The sequence below is a fragment of the Rhinoraja longicauda genome, chromosome 2 (assembly GCF_053455715.1).
Source record: "Rhinoraja longicauda isolate Sanriku21f chromosome 2, sRhiLon1.1, whole genome shotgun sequence".
In the NCBI taxonomy this organism is placed as follows: Eukaryota; Metazoa; Chordata; class Chondrichthyes; order Rajiformes; family Arhynchobatidae; genus Rhinoraja; species Rhinoraja longicauda.
This window is the reverse complement of record NC_135954.1, coordinates 51,701,228-51,722,638: the sequence shown is the minus strand read 5'-3', so window position 1 is coordinate 51,722,638 and position 21,411 is coordinate 51,701,228. Positions and strand designations below refer to the sequence as shown.

At 41.3% G+C, this 21,411-nt stretch overlaps 1 protein-coding gene across 1 annotated transcript in view; it reads left to right on the top strand.

Moving 5' to 3' along the window:
* Positions 1-20,774, top strand: part of LOC144606415 (sodium-dependent neutral amino acid transporter B(0)AT1-like) — a 36,016-nt gene extending 15,242 nt beyond the window's left edge. Inside the window, exons 2-12 of the mRNA XM_078422476.1 lie at positions 733-873; positions 3,711-3,848; positions 4,061-4,242; positions 5,448-5,558; positions 7,057-7,169; positions 7,269-7,397; positions 9,025-9,181; positions 10,817-11,021; positions 11,810-11,969; positions 18,790-18,952; positions 20,541-20,774. Of these exons, the coding sequence (XP_078278602.1) occupies positions 733-873; positions 3,711-3,848; positions 4,061-4,242; positions 5,448-5,558; positions 7,057-7,169; positions 7,269-7,397; positions 9,025-9,181; positions 10,817-11,021; positions 11,810-11,969; positions 18,790-18,952; positions 20,541-20,774 (1,733 nt within the window). The remainder of the gene's footprint in view (positions 1-732; positions 874-3,710; positions 3,849-4,060; positions 4,243-5,447; positions 5,559-7,056; positions 7,170-7,268; positions 7,398-9,024; positions 9,182-10,816; positions 11,022-11,809; positions 11,970-18,789; positions 18,953-20,540) is intronic.
* Positions 20,775-21,411: the final 637 nt, after the last annotated feature.

The window sequence follows — 21,411 nt, the reverse complement described above, 5'->3', positions numbered from 1 at the left end:
TGCTTCTACCGTGAACACTGCCGAAACATATTGCATTTTCTGTGCATCTTTGACTTCTTCATTTGTGCTCTGTAACAGTTCAACCCCCCTCCTCCATCTCTTTCGTCTGCTCATTACCAACTATTTTTACTCTGGGTTCCCTATTTTTCTCCCCCCACATCCACCTCCTTCCACCCACCATTCCTCCCTCTGGTTCCATAATTCACTCCCCACCTTTCTTCCTTATCAGATCCCACTATTTGCATCTTTTTGCTTTCTCCATTTGTCACTTCCACCCCCACCTGGTGCATCTGCTAGTCAACTCTGCCTTCTCTGAAAACATCTATCATTGGCCAGGTCTTGCCTCATCCCTTCCCTTCACTTCTTTCTGCCAGCTATCTTCTCTCCACTCCATCAATCTGAAGAAGGGTCCTGACACAAAATGCTCTCTGTCCGTTTCCCTCTACAGATGATAGTCACAAAATGCTAGAGTAACTCAGCGGGACAGGCAGCATCTCTGGAGAGAAGGAACGGGTGATGTTTCGGGTCAAGAACACTTCATCAGATTCAGTCTCAACCCGAAGCGTCACCTATTCCTTCTCTCCAGAGATGCTGCCGATCCCGCTGAGACACCCCATCATTTTGTGTCTCTCTACAGTTGCTGTCTGACCCACTGACTTCCTCCAGCACTTTGTTTTATGGATGTGCACATTTATGTTTATGATGCGTCAATAAATGTTTCTTCTTTGCCAGGTGCATTCATGATTCCATTCCTCATCCTCTTGGTGCTGGAGGGTATCCCACTGTTGCATCTGGAGTTTGCCATTGGTCAACGACTGCGGAAAGGCAGCGTGGGGGTCTGGAGTTCTATCCACCCTTGCTTGAAAGGAGTGGGTAAGTGACGAGCATTCCTGTTGCTAATGCAGTAATATGATTGAAAATATCAACCTTTGTAAAACACATTCTCCACAGGATACGACTGTCATTCTAGGGCTTCATTCTGCACACACATGTAAAAGCAAAACAATTATATTTTAGAAAAATTAATGATTTGCAAGTAATCAAAAAATACTCTGCAGATTGGCATGTGTAGAGAGAGAGATAAAATTAACATGAGTGGCCCTCAGCTGACAAAAGGTAGAAATCAAACAAACCGAAAGCTGCAGAAAAAGTGGGGAAGGAGCAGAGGAACCTAAAGAAAGTGCTAGAGATTGGGTGGAGATGAGGAGAGATGGAACGACACAAGTGGGAAGCATGCCAAGCTGAAAGCAGGTAGTGAAAGCTGATGAAAATCAGAATGTGTGCCTCATAGAGATGTAAATAGAGAAGGTCAATGGAATGTGAAATAACAGAAAGGCGAAGAAAAAAAAAGAATGGGAGAATCTGAGGTACAAATCTAGAATGGCAGATGGTTCAAAAGTATAGAATTCAGTGTTGAGTCCTGCAGGCAGCAATGTGCAAAGTTTGAAGATGAGATGGTGTTCCTTGAAGTCTCATTAGTACAGTGTTAGAGACTGAAGGGCAAAATTATGAGAGGTCAGATAAGGAGTAGAATGGAGAATTAAATGGCAGACAATTTCAGAGCAATATTTATATATGAATACAGTGTCCTCCATAATATTTGGGACAAAGACCCATCATTTATTTAGTATCAGAAAATAACTGCAGATGCTGGTACAAATCGATTTATTCACAAAATGCTGGAGTAACTCAGCAGGTCAGGCAGCATCTCGGGAGAGAAGGTCGAGACCCTTCTTCAGTCTGAAGGACCCGAAATGTCACCCATTCCTTCTCTCCCGAGATGCTGCCTGACCTGCTGAGTTACTCCAGCATTTTGTGAATAAACCCATCATTTATTTATTTGCCTCTGTACTCCACAATTTGAGATTTGTAATTGAAAAAAAAAATCACATGTGGTTAAAGTGCATATTGTCAGATTTTAATAAAGGCCATTTTTATACATTTTGATTTCACCATGTAGACATTACAGCAGTGTTTATATATAGTCCCCCCCCCCCCCCCCATTTCAGGGCACCATAATGTTTGGGACACAGCAATGTCATTTAAATGAAAGTAGTCAAGTTTAGTATTTTGTTGCATATCCTTTGCATGCAATGACTGTTTGAAGTCTGCGATTTATGGACATCACCAGTTGCTGGGTGTCTTCTCTGGTGATGCTCTGCGAGGTTTGTTTTGGGGGCTAATCCCCTTCAGTTTTCTCTTCAGCATATAAAAGGCATGCTCAAATGGGTTGATTGACTTGGCCACTCAAGATTTTACCATTTTTTGGGCTTTGAAAATCTCCTATGTTGCTTGCAGTATGTTTGGGATCATTGTCTTGTTGTAGATTGAACTGCAGGCTAATGAGTTTTGAGGCATTTGTTTGAAATTGAGCAGATAGGATGTGTCTATACACTTCAGAATTCATTATGCTACCACCATCAGCAGTTGTATCATCAATGAAGATAAATGAGCTAGTACCTTCAGCAGCCATACATGCCCAGGCCATTACACCCCCGCCACCGTGTTTCACAGATGAGATGGAATGCTTTGGATCTTGGGCAGTTCCTCTCCTCCATACTTTGCTCTTGCCATCACACTGATATAAGTTAATCTTCATCTCATCTGTCCACAAGACCTTTTTCCAGAACTGTGGTTGCTCTTTTAAGTACTTCTTGGCAAACTGTAATCTGGTCATCCTATTTTTGCAGCTAACCAGTGGTTTGCATCTTGCAGTGTAGCCTCTGTATTTCTGTTCATGAAGTCTCATAATGGCTTATTTGACTTTCATTGGCACAACTTTGGTCCTCGTGTTAATAAACAGCAAGAAAAGTTTCCAAAGGTGGAGGAAAGACTAGGTGCTGAGAGCTCTCTTATACCTGCATTAAGGAGGCAATTAAACATACCTGAGCAATTACAAACACCTGTGAAGCCATGTGTCCCAAACATTATGGTGCCCTGAAATGGGGGGACTATGTATAAACACAGCTATAATTTCTACACGGAGAAACCAAAATGTATAAAAATACCCTTTAATAAAATCTGATAATGTGCACTATAACCACATGTGATTTTTTTCTATTACAAATCTTAAATTGTGGAGTAAAGAAGAAAATAAATAAATGATGGGTCTTTGTCCCAAACATTATGGAGGGCACTGTACATAAACAGGCAACCCTGCATTATGGGAATGGTTGCGTTCCTACAAAACTATCCATATTGCAATTTTCCATAATGAGAAGCTATATCAATTCAACATGCATCGAGAAATGCAAGTCAAAAAGAAAGACATTTGTGCTTTTTTATTTACTTTTTCTCATGTAAATTTTGCGAGCAAATTGTTATTCTTTATCTCAGATTTTATCTTTGTGATTTGTGAATTCCATATGAGTGAATTTCCGTTTCCCATACTGCCATAATGTGGGGGCTGCATAGATTCCCGGCAGTTAGTAGGAATCATCAGAAAATATATACTTTCTGAAATTGAAATTCAAAATTCCGAACACAATATGAAACAATCCTGTTTACTTCAAAGGCTCACCTTTCTCCATAAAATGTAGTCAATAGTTTTTAAAATGCCAGCATACAATTCCTCAACAATGATCTGAATAAATTGCAGTGTAATTATATCCTCCATTTTAAAAATAGTATTTATACTGATTTAGAAATAGATTTTTAGCGCCTGTTGGCTTTGCAGTATTCATATAATTTATATTAACTTGTTTTCTCAGGTATCGCATCAATGCTGGTTTCATTCCTGGTGGGTTTATATTACAACAGCATAATAGCGTTGGTTATGTGGTACATCTTTAATTCATTCCAAGAGCCATTACCTTGGAAGAGCTGCCCATTGGCACCCAACGGTACAGGTAAAGATGGATTTTACAAAATGCCTTATATTCCCAATAGCAAGACATTTTCTGTACTCCATCCACAACTAACGATGATTATAGTTTGACATAAATTGCACCAAGGAGACAATCTGTATGCTCGGTTTTTAGGACTGACAAGAATATTATTTGCAGAACTCCAATTTCAGGAATAGTATTGATGGCTACTATTTTTTATTATGTTTTGATAGGATATGTGGATGAATGTGCCAGGAGCTCTCCAGTAGATTATTATTGGTACAGAGAAACATTAAATATATCCTCCGGTATCAGTGATTCAGGTACCATCCAGTGGTGGCTGCTACTCAGTCTTATTTGTGCATGGGCGGTGCTGTATGTATGCACAATTAGAGGCATTGAAACAACTGGCAAGGTACTGTACATATTTATTTTACCTGTATTGTAAAAATGTCACAGTCCTGAGGAGAACATGTAAATTTTGTCACACTCGGGCTTACCTGTACACTAGTTCTATCCTACATACCTTTTGAATATTTAATAATGGAGGGCCATGTGTGAGAATTGTTCAGTGCCATCTATCTTCTTCTATTATACTATTAAAACTCAGATCTTGTGAATATGTACATATGTTTATATATATATTTCACTGATTACGGCTGATTTCGGAAAAACGGTAAACCGTAGCGCCACAATTTTTGCACCGCCTTAATGGCCACGCTGATCGCTACTGGAAAAAGATTTTTTATTTAATTCGGTCGTATATTTTTTAAGTTAAAGAGGTTTAAAAGATAAAACGTTTTTTTTCTAAGCCTTTTATTGAAGGCCTTCAGTGTGTGACGTCACAATACCCCTGTGAGATGAGCTAGAGCTGACTGGGAAAAGGGGAGGTCCCCCTCCCTCCCCTCTCCACCCTCACTCCATCCTCACCTCCCCCCCTCACCCCCCCCCCCCTCTCTCCCCCCAAGCTCCCTCCCCCCTCCACACCTCGCACCCCCCATCTCTCCTCACCCTCCCCCCCTTTCTTCCCCTATTCCCTCCTCCAAACCTCAATCCATGGTGTGGGGAGAGTAAGAGTGGGGAAGGGGGAGGAGAAAATGGGGGGTGTGGGGACGGGCCCAACGGGCCCTCTTTGCTAGTTACATTTTAAAGTTTTCAATCACACGTGCGTTATAAAATCAAACAACTCTATGAGGTTGGAGGGATGGCAATGTTTTAAATATCTCAAAGCTGACCCCAATCAAGATAATAGTTAAGAGGGAGATATGGCACTGGAGTCATGTATAGCCAAATATTAAGTTTCCTTTCTGAGATGCATTTGACTCAATTAGGTAGATGCTTCTGCAAAATCTATCTCTGCCTCTATAATTACTGGAAACTCACAATCTTCTCATTATTGATGAGAATGCATTAGTTTTATTTCTGATATTTTGATTGAAATGTTAATGCATTGCTCATACCGCACTTATAAGCCACAGCTATTATATAACTGCAGCTTAAAATTTGGTGTGAACAATATGTGATTTCAATGTGTGTATTTATTGATGGGAATTGCAAGATATTAAAGAGTGTGTAAATTAACTTGTTTGTTCTGATTTGATCTTCTTTCTTTTCCTGCAGGCTGTGTATATTACTTCTACCATGCCTTATCTGATACTTACAATCTTTTTGATACGAGGCCTGACATTAAAAGGATCTGTAGATGGCATAATATTTCTCTTTACACCAAATGTAAATATTTATTGTTTCTCATTTCTTGTGAGATTTTGATGTCAGTGATTTTTATTACAATATTTATTACCAACAATAAATATGGGAGTGCGGTAATAATTTTAATTCTCAAAATGTGTCGTTTGATGTTGGAAGGGATGACCATGTTTAAAACATCTCAAAGCTGACCTCAACCAAGATAGCAGTTAAGAGGCAGATACGGCACTGGAATGACATATAAAACAAAATAATCATCCTTGCTGAGAAATATTAGAGACCCACTGCAATTTTTGGAACAATCCAATTGGTTTGTTTTTAGCTGATATTTTTTAAAAATATTTCCATGTTTAATTTTAGTTGAATTTATATTCTCAAATTTAAATTTAGATCATTATTAGTCCAGTAAAATAACATTTATTTGACTGTAACCTGGATTTAGTTTATTATTAGTCAAATAATATATAACTTTGCACTACACAGACCTGAATTTCAATTAGAATTTTCCCAGCATTAAAACCTTTCTTCCATTCACTTCCTGGAATCCTAGATGCAGCAAGGATCTAATTGCTACACTCGCTTCAAAATATTTCATTTGACTATATGATCTTTTTGTGCATCTTGGAGCATAAACAACACAGCACAAGAACAGGCCCTTCTGCTCCCAATATCTGTGCCAAACATAATGCCAAAATAAGCAAATCACCTCTGTTTTCACATGATCCATATCCCTCTATTCCCTGTATATCCGCATGCCTATCTAAAAGCCTCTTTAATGGCAATTTCGTATCTGCCTCCACCACCACTCTGGCACCAACCCCTCGTTCTTTGATTTCCTTCCTCCTTTGAATGCCTTCCATCTTTACATCCTGATAAACTATTTGCATTTTTTTCTGTCTCACTTATTGCTCAAAGGACCCCCATGTATATGACGTTAATACATTTCCAGAAGGTGACCACATCCCATCTCAATGTCAACAAAGACAAAAGTATGTAGGAAGGAACTGCAGATGCTGGTTGACACTGAAGATAGACAGTGGAGTAACTCAACAGGGCCGGCAGTATCTCTGGAGTGAAGAAATGGGTGACGTTTCGGATCGAGATCCTTCTTCAGACTGAGAGTCGGGGAGAGGGACACTAGAGATATGGAAGAGTACAAAGACAATGTGAGGTCCGAAAAGGACAGATCAAAGCAGACGATGATCAAGGAAATGTAGAAGAGTTCTTTGTTGGCTGAGGGGAAGGTGACAACGAGGCATATAAATTGGTAAAATTAATTAGGAGGACAGTGAAACTAGTCGGAGAACTAGGTTGTGGAGAGGCAGAGAGAGAGGGAAAGCAAGGGTTACTTGAAATTAAAGGAATCAATATTATTCATACAGCTGAGTTGTAAGCTGCCCAAAATAAAGTTCTGGTGTCTGTTTCTTCACGTAGTCATTTTGCCCTTTACAAAGCCAAAAGTTATTGATGTCAAATCCATATTTGGTGAAAATAATTATGTATCTCTTTCTTTGACTTACAGGTGACAGAGCTGGCAAATCCAACCACCTGGTTGGATGCTGGAGCCCAAGTATTCTATTCCTTCTCCTTAGCTTTTGGTGGACTTATATCCTTTTCCAGCTATAATTCTGTTCAGTGAGTAGAATCGCATGTGACTACTAAGTGATCAGTGAATGACAATCCATTTGTATTAAAACGATGAATATTTAATGGCTGTCTAATTCTTTTCCTCAGCAACAATTGTGAGCAAGATGCAGTGCTAATCTCCATCATTAATGGTTTCACATCGGTATATGCAGCCACAGTAATATATTCCATTATTGGTTTTCGAGCAACAGAGCAATTTGATACCTGTTTTGACAAGTAAGTTATTTGGGAATAGCACAGATTATTTTGCAAGAAAAATTATTTTGCAGTGTTACATCACATTTCAAAACCCCTTCCCACTGTCCCATTCCCGCGCTGACCTTTCTGCCCTGGGGCGTCCTCCATTGCCAGAGTGAGGCCACACACAAACTGGTGGAACAGCATCTCATATTCCGCCTGGCTAGCTTACACCCGAAAGATATGAACATTCAATTCTCCAGTTTTAGGTGATTCTAACTATTTAAATCTTCTAACATTTCCAACTCTTTCTTACCCCTTACTTGCTCCCTCTGGCTTCACAATCCGCAATGCTTCAAACCTGATGCACACCTTCAGTTCTTATCTCTGGTCTTTATTCCAACCATCTGCCTCCCTTGCCTATGTCGATGCTTTGTCCTCCCTCTCTCCTTTTCTAGCTTTCTTCTCTCCCCCTACAATCAGTCTGAAGAAGGGTCTCGACCGGAATCTTCGCCTATCCATGCTGTTCAGAGATGCTGCCTGACCCATTGAATTACACCAGCACTTTGTCACTTTGTGTATTAACCAGCATCCGTTCTTGGCTACTATGTAGCAATTAACTTGCTTGTCTTCCTGAGTTTGTGACCAATAGTAATCTTCGAAGATAGACACAAAATGCTGGAGCAACTCAACGGGCTAGACAGCATCTCTGAAGAGAAGGAATGGGTGACATTTCAGGTCGAGGCCCTTCTTCAGACTGAGAGTCAGGGGAGAGGGAGACTAGAGATGTGGAAGGGTATAATGTGAAAACGACAGATCAAAGCAGACGATGATCAATGAAATGCAGAATGATACATTGTTAGCTGAGGGGAAGATGACAACGAGGCATAAAATCAATAACATTAATCAGAAGGACAGTGAAACTAGTCAGAGAACTAAGGTGGGGGAGGGACGGAGAGAGAGGGAAGGTTACTTGAAGTTAAAGAAATTAATATTCATACCACTGGGTTGTAAGTTGCCCAATCTTCGAATTGAGGGAAATCCAGCAGTAGAAATAGTTTGTGGTTAGAAATTGTCCCACTGTGTTAAAGCTGTTACTTTCCAATTTCATCCTTCCCTATTTTTTCCCCTCTTCCCTTTCTTCCCCTCATCCTTCCTTTACTCCATTCTCTCTTGATAGGAGGACGGAATCCTAACAGCACTGACTTGATTGCCAGAGGGCAGAGTATGAATAGTGAGGCATCCGTGAGCTTAGTAAGCAGCTACCATTTACAAAGTTGCAGATCAGTTTCTACTGCTTGTAAATAGGAAAAGAAGGTGGTCTCAAGTTTACAATCATTTTTCATTTGATGATCAATGCATTAGGGCAAAACATGTCGTCGGTTTGATGCACCATTTTTATTCAGGTTATTTCCCCTTATCATGCATCTGTACACTGTGGACAGCTCAATTGTAACCATGTTATTGTCTTTCCGTTGACTGGTTAGCATGCAACAAAAGCTTTTAACTGTATCTCGGTACACGTGACAATCAACTAAACTCAACTCAATGCATCAAGATGAGTGAAATCTGATTTCCGGATACCGTCCGTTGTAAAAGAATTGTGTAACTTTGATTATTGACTAAAGTATCCATTGCTGTGTCTCATTTTCTTTTCTTTTTGCAGAAATATCATGAGTTTGACCAATGCTTTTGATATACCAGACAAATATTTGACCCAAGAGAACTATGCAGATGTGTTTCAGACCTTAAACAATACCTTCCCAACAAGAGTAGATGAGCTGAATTTGAAACATTGTGACCTGCAGGAACTGCTGCGTCAGGTAAACCTCCTCCATTGCATTCTACTCGTTTAAACTATCCTTGGAACCATACAAACTTGAACCCATATACTGCCAGATTCAAGAACAGCTTCTTCCTTGCTGTTATCTTGAATGAATCTCCCATATGCATCCCTGTATCCCTGATCTTCCAACTTACCTCGTGATACTCACACTATTTTAACCTAAACTTTCTCTGCAACTCTAACACTGTCTGCTGTACTCTGTTTATTTTCTCTTTTGTGCTACCTGTGGTACTCATGCATGGTACGATCATCCAGGAGAACCCATGGGGGAAAAAAGTGTACATAGATTAATATCTTCATGTAGTTCTACATGTACATGAATTATTAGTCACCCCTTATTAATTGGAAAGCATTATTATCTTAACGGATTCAGATGCAACATAGAACATAAGCGGCACAGTGGCGCAACAGTAGCATTGCTGTCTCATAGCACCAGAGACCTGGATTCAATCCTGACCTCGGGTGCAGTCTGTACGAAGTTTGAACGTTCTCCCTGTGACCGCGTGGGTTTTCAATAGACAATAGACAATAGGTGCAGGAGTAGGCCATTCAGCCCTTCGAGCCAGCACCGCCATTCACTGCGATCATGGCTGATCACTCTCAATCAGTACCCCGTTCCTGCCTTCTCCCCATACCCCCTCACTCCGCTATCCTTAAGAGCTCTATCCAGCTCTCTCTTGAAAGCATCCAATGAACTGGCCTCCACTGCCTTCTGAGGCAGAGAATTCCACACCTTCACCACTCTCTGACTGAAAAAGTTCTTCCTCATCTCCGTTCTAAATGGCCTACCCCTTATTCTTAAACTGTGGCCCCTTGTTCTGGACTCCCCCAACATTGGGAACATGTTTCCTGCCTCTAATGTGTCCAATCCCCTAATTATCTTATATGTTTCAATAAGATCCCCCCTCATCCTTCTAAATTCCAGTGTATACAAGGTGCTCCAGGTGCTCCGGTTTCCTCTCACACTCCAAAGACGTGCAGGTTTGTTGGTTAATTGGCTTTTGTAAAATTGTCCCTAGTATGTAGGATAGAATTAGTGTATGAGTGATCGTTGGTCGTTGTGGACTCGGTGGGCCGAAGGGCCTGTTTTCACGCTGTATTTATCAACTAAACTAAAAAGAGAAGAGAAAAGCACAGAAACAGGCCCTTTGGTCCTCTCAAATCCGTGCCGAGGCTGAAGCCAACCCCAACTAGTCTCCTCTGCCTGCACTTGATCCATATCCCTCCATGCCTTGCATTTCATGTGCCAAACTAAAAGCCTCCTAATATTATTGGGAATTAATGTAATCCACTCAACAACTTTGCCAAATCACAACTATTTAGTATATTTCAAAATGACAGAACATAAAGCTAGCCCATTGATTTTCTTTTTCTGTGCTACGTGGCACTACTTGGTGTTACCAATTGAGCTACATTAATTCTGTAATCTGCACAAGAAGCAACATTTGCCCATGTGCACACACATACCACAATGGAGATGCAGCTGGTCAGTATTTGGCTGTGGAGCTCTGAGCTGGAACTGTTCAACTCTATGTGCAACCAAATTAATGGGTTATTAAGTTCTAGTGTTTGCTCCAAACCTATTCAACATTTCTAATCTCCTTTTATGCAGGGGGTCGAAGGCACGGGATTGGCCTTTATCGTTTTTACTGAAGCTATTACAAAAATGCCTGCCTCTTTCATTTGGTCCATCGCGTTCTTTCTTATGTTATTTTGTCTTGGCCTTTCTTCAATGTTTGGGAACATAGAAGGTGTGTTGGTTCCATTGGAAGATTTACAAATCTTGCCAAAAAAGTGGCCCAAGGAACTTGTAACTGGTAAGCACTTACTCACTTACTCAAAACAATGATTTCTTTTTAGATATACTGTATTTACCAAATAATCTTACTACTTAGAGTCATGAGTCTTACAACCATACAGCATGGACCCTTCGGTCCAACTTGCCTATGCCGAATATGATGCCCCATCCATATTAGTCCCATCTGCCTGTGTTTGGCCCATATCCCTCTAAACCATTCCTATCCATGTGCCCATCCAAATGTATTTTAAATGGTGTTATAGTACCTGTCATATCTACCTACTCTGGCAGTTCATTTCATACACCTACCGCCTTCTGTGTGGAAAAACTTACCCCTCAGGTTCAGCAAGAGAACTGTGTGAAACAGAATTCTATCAATCCCCTTCTAGAAAAGCATAATGTTGCAGCACAATACTTTTTTCCATTGACAATCTTACTCAAAAAGGCATGAGGATGGTTTGTGCAGAAAACACTCCACCAATTTCCAGTCAGATGCCCCTACCGACGAAGCTTGCCATGGGAGCAGAGTGGATGGAGCTTTGCACTGCATCTGACTGTGTTCAATCTGATTAAAAAATCCTTTAAGGTTTTAAAGCATGCAACTAACTGCATTCAAAATCCCAGTTGATCCTGAGTGCAGGTTATTTCTGCAAGCCGTATTATCACAGATGGAAATGGTGATGAGGGATTATAACCACTGAACCCACATTTTATTTATTGATACATTTCTTCCCATTATCTGGTGAAAGGTCTGCCTATCTGTTCCACTAATTTGAGCAAAACAAATGCATCTGGTTTCTTTTACAGGCCTGGTTTGTCTGGTGAGCTTTTTCATTGCATTCATATTTATCTTAAATTCTGGCAACTATTGGCTGGCTCTGTTTGATACCTATGCTGGTTCCATCCCCCTACTGGTTATCGCTTTCTGTGAGATGGTGGGTGTTGTCTACATTTATGGCATTGACAGGTAATGATTTTCACTATTTGAATTTGATTTTAGAATGAAACTGTAATTCTGTGTTGAATGGAAATGCCATCCAGATAATTTCTGATAGAAACTTGGTTCAGTTCATATGTCATAGGAGCAAAATTAGGCCTTTCGGCCCATCGAGTCTATTCCAACATTCAATCATGGCTGATCTATCTTTCCCTATCAACCCTATTCTCCTGCCTTCTCCCCTTGACCTTTGATGCCGTTACTAAAAAAAACTATGTATCTCTGCTTTGAATATACCCAATGACAGCCTCCACAGCCATCTGGGGCAATAAATTCCACCAATTCACCACCCTCTGACTAAATAAATTCCTCCTCATCTCTTTTCTGAAGGTATATCTTTTTACTGTATTTATACTTTCCCCTGTCCTTGTCCCCAGTTCATGAAGAGGAATGGACTGGTCTCGACTCGAATCGCCACCCATTCCTTCTCTCCAGAGATGCTGCCTGTCCCGCTGAGTTACTCCAGCTTTTTGTGTCTATCTTTGGTTTAAATCAGATCTGTAGTTCCTTCTTACACATGGACTGAAACCACTCTGTCATAGGGGCAGAGAGAGAGTCGTAGAGTTGTACAGCACAGAAACAGGCTATTCGGCCCACCGTGTCCATGCCGTCTACAGTAATTCTATTAACTCACATTAGATCAGTAACGTTCCATGCCTTGGCGATTAAATTAGTTGACCAGATGCATCTTCATCAGAGTATCTGCCTCCACTTTCCCTTCATGCAGTGCAATCCAGGCTTCAGCCACCCTGTGTGAAATATCCTGCTCAAATGCCCTCTAAACTCCCTACCTCTATCATTAAATCCATGCCCTCTTGTCAGAAACAATCTACATCATGGGGGAAAAGATTTTTACTATCTAACCTGTTTATTGCCTTCAATATTTTACATAGATCCCTCAGCCTCCTTGGCTCCAGGGTAAACAAACCCAGCCTGTCCAGTCTCTCCTTATTACTGAAATGCTCCATTCTAGGTAACATTCTGGTGAATTTCTTCTGCATCTTCTCCAGCAAAATGCCATCCTTTCTGCAGAGTAATAATCAGATTCGCATTCCCCATAAAGCAATACTTTATGAAGTTAGAATGTGACATCACACTTCTTATGTTGTATGCCATGGCCAATGAAGAGAAGCAGGCCATATGCCTTCTGCCCTGTTGTCAATCTCTGGTGCCATTTTCAGGAATCTATGGACTTGTACTCAAGGTCACTCTGTTCATCAACACTCCCTCGGGCCCTACCATTTATTATGTGGTTGTACTCTTATTTGCCCTCCCAAAATACATCATCTCGAAATTGTCAGGATTAAATACCATTTGCCTTTGTTCTGACCAACTTTCCAATCACCAATCTATATGTGTCCTCATAGATTGCCCCCACGCCCCCCCCCCCCAATCTATGTGAGGACACTGTGGGAAGCTAGAGAGTAAATTGCAGGTGCCCTGGCTGAGACTTATGAGTCATTAAATATGGGGGAGGTGCCGGAGGACAGGAGAGTGTGCCTCTATATAAAAAGGACTGCATGGAAAAGCATGGGAACTGCAGGCCAGCGAGTCTAACATCTGTGGTTGGAAAGGTATCAGAAGCATTCTGAGGGATAAGATATACATGCATTTGGATAGACAAGGGGTAATTTAGTTTAGTTTAGTTTAGAGATACAGCACGGAAACAGGCCATTCGGCCCACCGAGTCCACGCCGACCAGTGATCCCCGCACACTAAGACTATCCTACACACACAAGGGACAATTTACAATTTTTACCAAGCCAATTAACCTACAAACCTGTATGCCTTTGGAGTGTGGGAGGAAACCTAAGATTCTGGAGAAAACCCACACAGGTCACGGGGAGAATGTACAAACTCCATATATGAGCACCCTTAGTCAGGATCGAACCTGGGTCTCCGGCGCTGTAAGGCAGCAACTCTACCACAGCGTCACCAGGATAGTTAGCATGGTTTTGTATGTGGGAGATCACGTCTCAGAAATCTGAGTTTTCTGAAGATGTGACCAAATAGGTTGATGAGGGCAGAAACTGTTGACGTTGTATATATGGATTTCAGCAAGGCATTTGAAAGGTTCCGCATGGTAGGCTGCTCTGGAAGGTTAGATCGCATGGGGTCCAAGGAGAGCTAGCTAACTGGATAGAAAATTAGCTGTATGGAAGGAAGCAGATGGTAATATAGGAAGGTTGTTTTTCGGACTGGAGACCTGTGACGAGTGGTGTGCCTTAGGGTTTGGTGCTGGGACCATTGCTGTTTGTCATCTATATCAATGTTATAGTTGTACAAGACATTGGTGAGGCCACATTTAAACTATCTTGTTCAGTTTTAGTCACCCTGTTATAGGAAAGATGTTGGTAACCTGGAATGGGTGCAGAGAAGATTAATGAGGATGTTTGCCAGGACTCGAGGGCCTGAGCTATAGGGAGAGGTTGAGCAGGCTAGGACTCTATTCCTTGGTGCGCAGGGAGATGAGGAATGATCTTGTAGAGGTCTACAAAATCATGAGAGGAATGGATTGGGTAAATACACAAAAATGTTTACCCAAAGTAGGGGAATCAAGAACCAGATGACATAGATTAAAAAACTCAATCTAGTTTGTACATCATCTGCTAGGAAAAAGCCATGCTGACTGTCTGCAATTAGCCCATTCTCTTCCAAATATGAGTATATCTTATCCTGAAGATTCCTCTCCAATATTATATTCACTGGAATTTAGAAGGATGAGAGGGGATCTTATAGAAACATATAAAATTCTTAAACGATTGGACAGGCTAGGTGCAGGAAAAATGTTCCCAATGTTGGGGGAGTCCAGAAACCAGGGGTAACAATTTAAGAATAAGGGGTAAGCCATTTAGGATTGAGATGAGGAAAGACTTTTTCACCCAGAGAGTTGTGAATCTTTGGAATTCTCTGCCACAAAGAGCAGTGGAGCCAATTCATTGGATGTGTTCAAGAGAGAGTTAGATATAGGTCTTAGGGCTAATGGAATCAGGGGATATGGGGAGAAAGCAGGAATGGGTACAGATTTTGGATGATCAGTCATGATCATATTGAATGGCAGTGCTGACTTGAATGGTCTATTCCTACACCTATTTTCTATGTTTCTAAGTTTCTAATAGCTTCCCAACCACTGATGTGAGGTTAATCAGTCTATAATTTCCTGGATTATTTCTACTTCCCTTCTAAAACAAACAAACAATATTGGCTGCTCTCCATTCATTTGGAACATCACCTGTGGCCAGAGAAGGTACAAAGATCTCCATCAATGCCCCACAATCTCTTCTCTTTCCTCACTAAACCATCAGGGATAGATCCCCTCAGGCCCTGGGGGAAGTATTCCCCCTTAATGCTCATCAAGACACCTAATACCACCTCCTCTTGATTTCAAACTGCCTTTGCATTTTAGCATTCTCCACATTGATTCTCCACATTGATTCTCCACATAGTCAGGATTGAACCCAGGTCTCTGGCATTGTAAGGCAGCAGTTCTACTTTGCCTGAGGCACACCAATAGTCACAGACCTTCTTCCCATCCCCACCCCTTTTCACTTTCCGCAGAGCCCGTTCCCTCCGCAAATCCCTGGTTAACTCGTCCCTTCCCACCCAAACCAGCCCCTCCCCAGGTACCTTCCCCTGCAACCACAGGAGATGTAACACCTGTCCCTATACCTCCCCCCTTGACTCCGTCCATGAACCCCGACAGTCCTTTCAGGTGAAGCAGAGGTTCACTTGCACCTCCTCCAACCTTATCTACTGTATCTGATGTTTCAGGTCGACGAAACTAAGCGCGGACTTGGCGATCGTTTCGCTGAACACCTCCGCTCAGTCTGCCTAGGCTTACCCAATCTACCAGTTGCTAAACACTTTAACTCCCCCTCCCATTCCCATACTGACCTTTCTGCCCTGGGCCTCCTCCACTGTCAGGGTGAGGCCCAAAGCAAATTGGACGAACAACATCTCATATTTCCCTTGGGCAGCTCACAACCCAGCGGTATGAATATTGATTTTTTTAAACTTCAACTAACCCTTGCTTTCCCTGTCTCTCCGTCCCTCCCCATCCTAGTTCCCCAACTAGTTCCATTGTGCTCCTAATTAAATATTACTGACTGTATGCCTCGTTGTCACCTTCCCCTTAGCTAACAATGTAAAATGCTACATTTCCTTGGTCAGCATCCCCTTTGATCTGTGTTTTCACACCTTACCCTTCCATATCTTTATGTCTCCCTCTCCTCTGACTCAGTCTGATGAAGGATCTCGACCCGAAAGGTTACCCATTCCTTCTCTCCAGAGACGCTGCCTGGCCCGTTCAGTTACTTCAGCATTTTGTCTCTATCTTCGAAGATTACTATCGGTCACAAACTCAGGAAGACATGCGAGTTAATTGCTACATAGAAACCCAGATCTGCGGATGCTGGTTAATACACAAAAGGACAAAGTGCTGGAGTAATTCAATGGGTCAGGCAGCATCTCTGAACAACATGGATAGCTGACTGTCCCATTGAGTTATTCCAGTATTTTGTGTCTATCCTCGGTGTAAATCAGCATCTGCAGTTCCTTCCTTCCATGATAAATCTATTTATTGCCTGAGTAGCATTCTTAGATTCCATATGTTGCCCATTTTTCCCATCATGCTTCCCCAGTATGCAAGTTCTTGGGTTAAACACATTAGAAACTACTCATCTTCCTTTTAATTTTCAAAATTTCCGACAACAAACAATATGGAAGATTAGAGTCATGTTGAAATTAATTCTGGATTTGTGTCAGTCTTTTTCTTCCTAGAATTTTAGGACCAAGTAATATATTTTATTGAGAAGTCACTTGGTGATTTTGTAATTCGAGTCATAGAGTCATATAGCACAAAAATAGGCCCTTCGGCCCAACTTGCTCATGCTGACAGAAATACGCCATTTACACTAATACCACCAGCCCACGTTTGCCTCATATCACTCTAAACCTTTCCTATCCATTTACCTGTCCAAATGTCTTTCAAGTATTGTTATAGTACCAATTATTGATGCATAACTGAATTCATGATATTTCTATGTGGTTAACACTGGGAAAATAATTTGATATAGATCAGATTTATTTAGAGATTTATTATTTCTCTGACTCTTCTATTTTGAGGAGCAATATTCATCCATTAGAGAGGGAAAGAGGTTCATAATCATAATCATAATTTATTAGCCAAGTATGTTTTGCAACTTACGAGGAATTTGGTTTGCCATACAGTCATACCAAAAAAGCAACAAGACGCACAACTACATAAAAATTTGACATAAGCATCCACCACAGCGGCTCCTCCCCATTCCCCACTTTGATGGAAGGCAATAAAGTCTTATCTTCTTTCCTCCTTTTGTCCCGCGGTCGGGGAAGTCGGACCATCCGCTGTCGGGGCGATTGAAGCTCCCGCAGCCGGCGATCGAAGTTCCCACGTCGGGGTGATCGAACCTGCCACGTTAGGGCGATCGAAGCTCCCGCGACGGGGCGGTTGAAGCTCCCGTGGCTTGGAGCTCCCAAAGTCGGTCACCAACCAGGGACAACGAGCTCCACGTTGGTAAAGTCGGCAGCCACCTTTGGAATGCATCTACTTCTTTCCAACAAAGAAATCCATTGAAGTTCCTCGGTTCATGCACGTAAAGATATGCTACTCTAAAACATCACCATACATGTGCAAATGAGTGTGCATTTTAGTCTACTTTAACTCCACCTTTGTGGGAAAGGTGCTTTGGAAAGGTTAAAATTGAATGAGTAGCCCGATATCAGCTGACTTTCGGCTGAACCATTTTATCTTTGTCATCTTCCTCGGCTGCTGATGCACCAGTATATCTCATGATGTAAATGAAATATAATTCAACAAATGTTTGGCTTGGCAGTTAGAGTTATAGAGTCATACACCATGGAAGCAGGCCCTTTGGCCCAACCTGCCCTCACCGACCGACAGGTCCCATCTACATAGTCCCACCTGTCTGACTTTGGCCCAAATCCCTCTAAACTATCCTATCCATGTACTTGTCCAAATGTTTCTTAAAAGTTGTGATAATACCTGTAGGTTATCATATCATATCATATATATACAGCGCGGAAACAGGCCTTTTCGGCCCACCAAGTCCGCACCGCCCAGCGATCCCCGCACACTAACACTATCCTACACACACTAGGGACAATTTTTTACATTTACCCAGTCAATTAACCTACATACCTGCAGTTATTCTTTGGAGCGTAGAAGGTTGAGGGGGGACTTGATAGAGGTTTTTAAAATTTTAGAGGGACGGACAGAGTGGGTAGGCTTTTCCCTTTGAGAGTGGGGAAGATTCCAACAAGGGGACATAGCTTCAGAATTGAGGGACAAAGGTTTAGGGGTAACATGAGGGGGAACTTCTTTACTCAGAGGGTTGTGGCTGTATGGAATGGGCTTCCGGTGGAAGTGGTGGAGGCTGGCTCGATTTTATTATTTAAGAGTAAATTGGATAGGTATATGGATAGGAGGGGATTGGAGGGTTATGGTCTGAGTGCAGGTAGATGAGACTAGGTCAGGGAGAATGGTCGGCGTGGACTGGTAGGGCCGGACAGGCCTGTTTCCATGCTGTAGTTGTTATATGTTATATGTTATATGTTATAATCTATGATGCCTTGCAAGAAAAAAATCCAATAATTTATCCACGTGGAGAAGAACATAGTGATCATGAAATGTACTAGCTATGACCCTCTTGCTAGATATTGTTGAATATACAAACCTCTTATTCTATACTTGCAGCTGTGTACCTACATAATTGTATCCACTACTTTACAGATTCAACAATGATATTGAATGGATGATCGGCCATAAGCCAAATATATTCTGGCAAGTCACTTGGAGATATATCAGCCCCCTCATAATGCTGATTATATTCATTTTTTATTTGGTAATAAAAGTGACTGAGAAGCTAACATACATCATTTGGGATCCATCTTATGTAAGTAAACTATTCAGAAAATATTGAACAATGTTTCTTAATATCATCTCCTTGTTCTATTGCACAAATAGGGGTGGAATAACCTCAGATACTTGATTTCATATATACTGAGTTATAATATACCTGCAACATGTCAGCTCTCTCAATGCTTCTTCCTAGAGATTGTGGTGCTGCTTGACCTGTTAAGTTTCTTCAGCATAGAACACAAAGTGCAATGGTGGGAGAGAGAAAGGGGCTCTTGAAACATACAAAGTGTTGCCTATCGATGTCCTCCAGAGATGCTGCTTGACTCGCTAAGTTGCTCCAGAATTTGTGTTCTCTGCAAGAATCCAGCAGCTGCAGTTCCTTGTGTCTGAGTTCCACCAGCGGTTTGTTTGTGTTCGCTCTCTCTATGGTGTGTCACACATAAATTTTGCCACACCTCAAAAAGCAGATTAAACTGACATTATGTGAGAGGCCTTTGTCTTTCAAGAACCCCCTTCATCTACCTCCCACTATTGGTATCATATCTAGCTAGCTCGCAGGTGCCCCTTGTGGCCATCACAGAGAGATAGGCAAAAAGAGCATGATTGGGAGAGGCACCAGAGAGGTACCTGAGGTCAATGGGTCAGAGAGAGCAAGTCCAGAATTTCTTGCTCAGTGTATTGATAGGTAAGAAATGAAAAGTGTACGTGTCTAATTTGTCTCACTGGCATGATTTTAAAGGAGAATATATGCAGCATATATTCCTAGCATATAGTCCTAAACTAAGTGGTACTTTGTAGGAATAGGACCTTAACGTCCTTCCTGTCCTAAACTAAAACTATACTAAATACACTTACCACTCTCACAAAATACTTGCACGATTTCCATACCGCTTGGACTGTACCTCACAGATCTCTACCTTGGCTGATTTTTATTGTGCACAAACTCTCCTCTGAAAGTTAGCCTGGGACAAATGCACTTTCTCAAATCAACTGACTAGGTTATTGCTCCTCCAGCTGCAGTGCTGGAGCTCGTAGCTCCTGCTCTTCATCCTCATTGTCCACGGATACAGGCCCAGATGGTTGGCTGCTGTGAACAGAGAACAGTACAGCACAAGAACAAGCCCTTCGTCCCACCATGTGTGTGCCAACCATGATGCCATGTAATCCATATCCCTCCATTCCCTACATGTTCATGTGCCTATCTAAAAGGTTCTTAAATCCCACTATTACATCTGCCTCCACTACCAACCTGGCAGTGCACTCCAGGCACAGTGTTTTGTCTTCTATCACAAACAATGTTTTGACTTTGATAAATTAGTGGGCCGAACTTTATAAGTCTAAACTGTCCTTCATCATTCTTAGCAGAACGCTACGCATCTGAGACTCTTACTGGGTAATTTTCCACAACTGTCTGAATGTTTTTAATTTTCCCTTTTAACCTTTGTTTCCAGGAGAATAATTGCTCAGAGAATTCACGGAATACTTTTTTAATCATATTAGATCATATTCATTAATGATGGTGATCAGAATTTTAGTAGAATCTTTCTGAAAATACGGTCACTGTAAGATTGTATGCTTTTCCTTTATAACTAATAGATGTATCTTTCTTCATTCCTCAACAGGAAAATTTCCCACAGCTTTCTGTGGTGAGTTATCCTAATTGGGTGATTGTGGTCATTTTAATTCTGGCTGGAGTGCCCAGTTTATGCATACCTGGTACCGCAATCTACATGTTCATCAGAAACAAATTCAAGAAGAAAGAAGATAAGAAAGGCCTCGTCCAGTCTACATCTGTTGTCTCAGTGAACGGAATAGTGAATAATGATGTGCAACAGGACCCTGCAGAACTGCAATGACAATTTGCACTGCTCACCTCTGGCAAACAAAGCATGGGACAATGTTGGAGTACCTAAATTTGGTCCTATTTTTATTTTGATAAACTGTAGTTTCAGGTCTTTATCTGGCAAAGGAATGGTGATGATGCAGTGGATAAATTGCTGCTGACTGGTTAATTCAGAAACAATCCCAAATTCTGAGTTCAAATCCCACAAATTCAGATGTGGAGTTTACTGTTGGATTTCAGTGTACAATTTGGAATTATAAATCATTAGTAGTGATAATTGCAAACCTGTTGGATTGTCATAAAAAGATTAGCTGGTTCACAATTATCCTTCAGGGAAGAAAGCATCCAAGTCCTACCTGGTCTAGTCTGTTTTAACGTGCAAGACTAGACCAAACAATGGACTCTTTAAACAAAATGGACAATAAGCCATTCAAATGAAATGTAGTTTGCAATGGGCAATTCATGGTAGCCTGAAAAAAAAAATGTACATTGTCAATACAAAGTTAAAAAGATTGTTCATTGTTTATGTATGTCCTAAATGGGGTTGATTTCAGAAACAGAGGTTAAATGCTCTGAAGTATTTTACAGAACAGAATACAGAATAGCTTTCTTGTCATTCGTTTTACTGAACGAAATTAATTTGCCAGCAT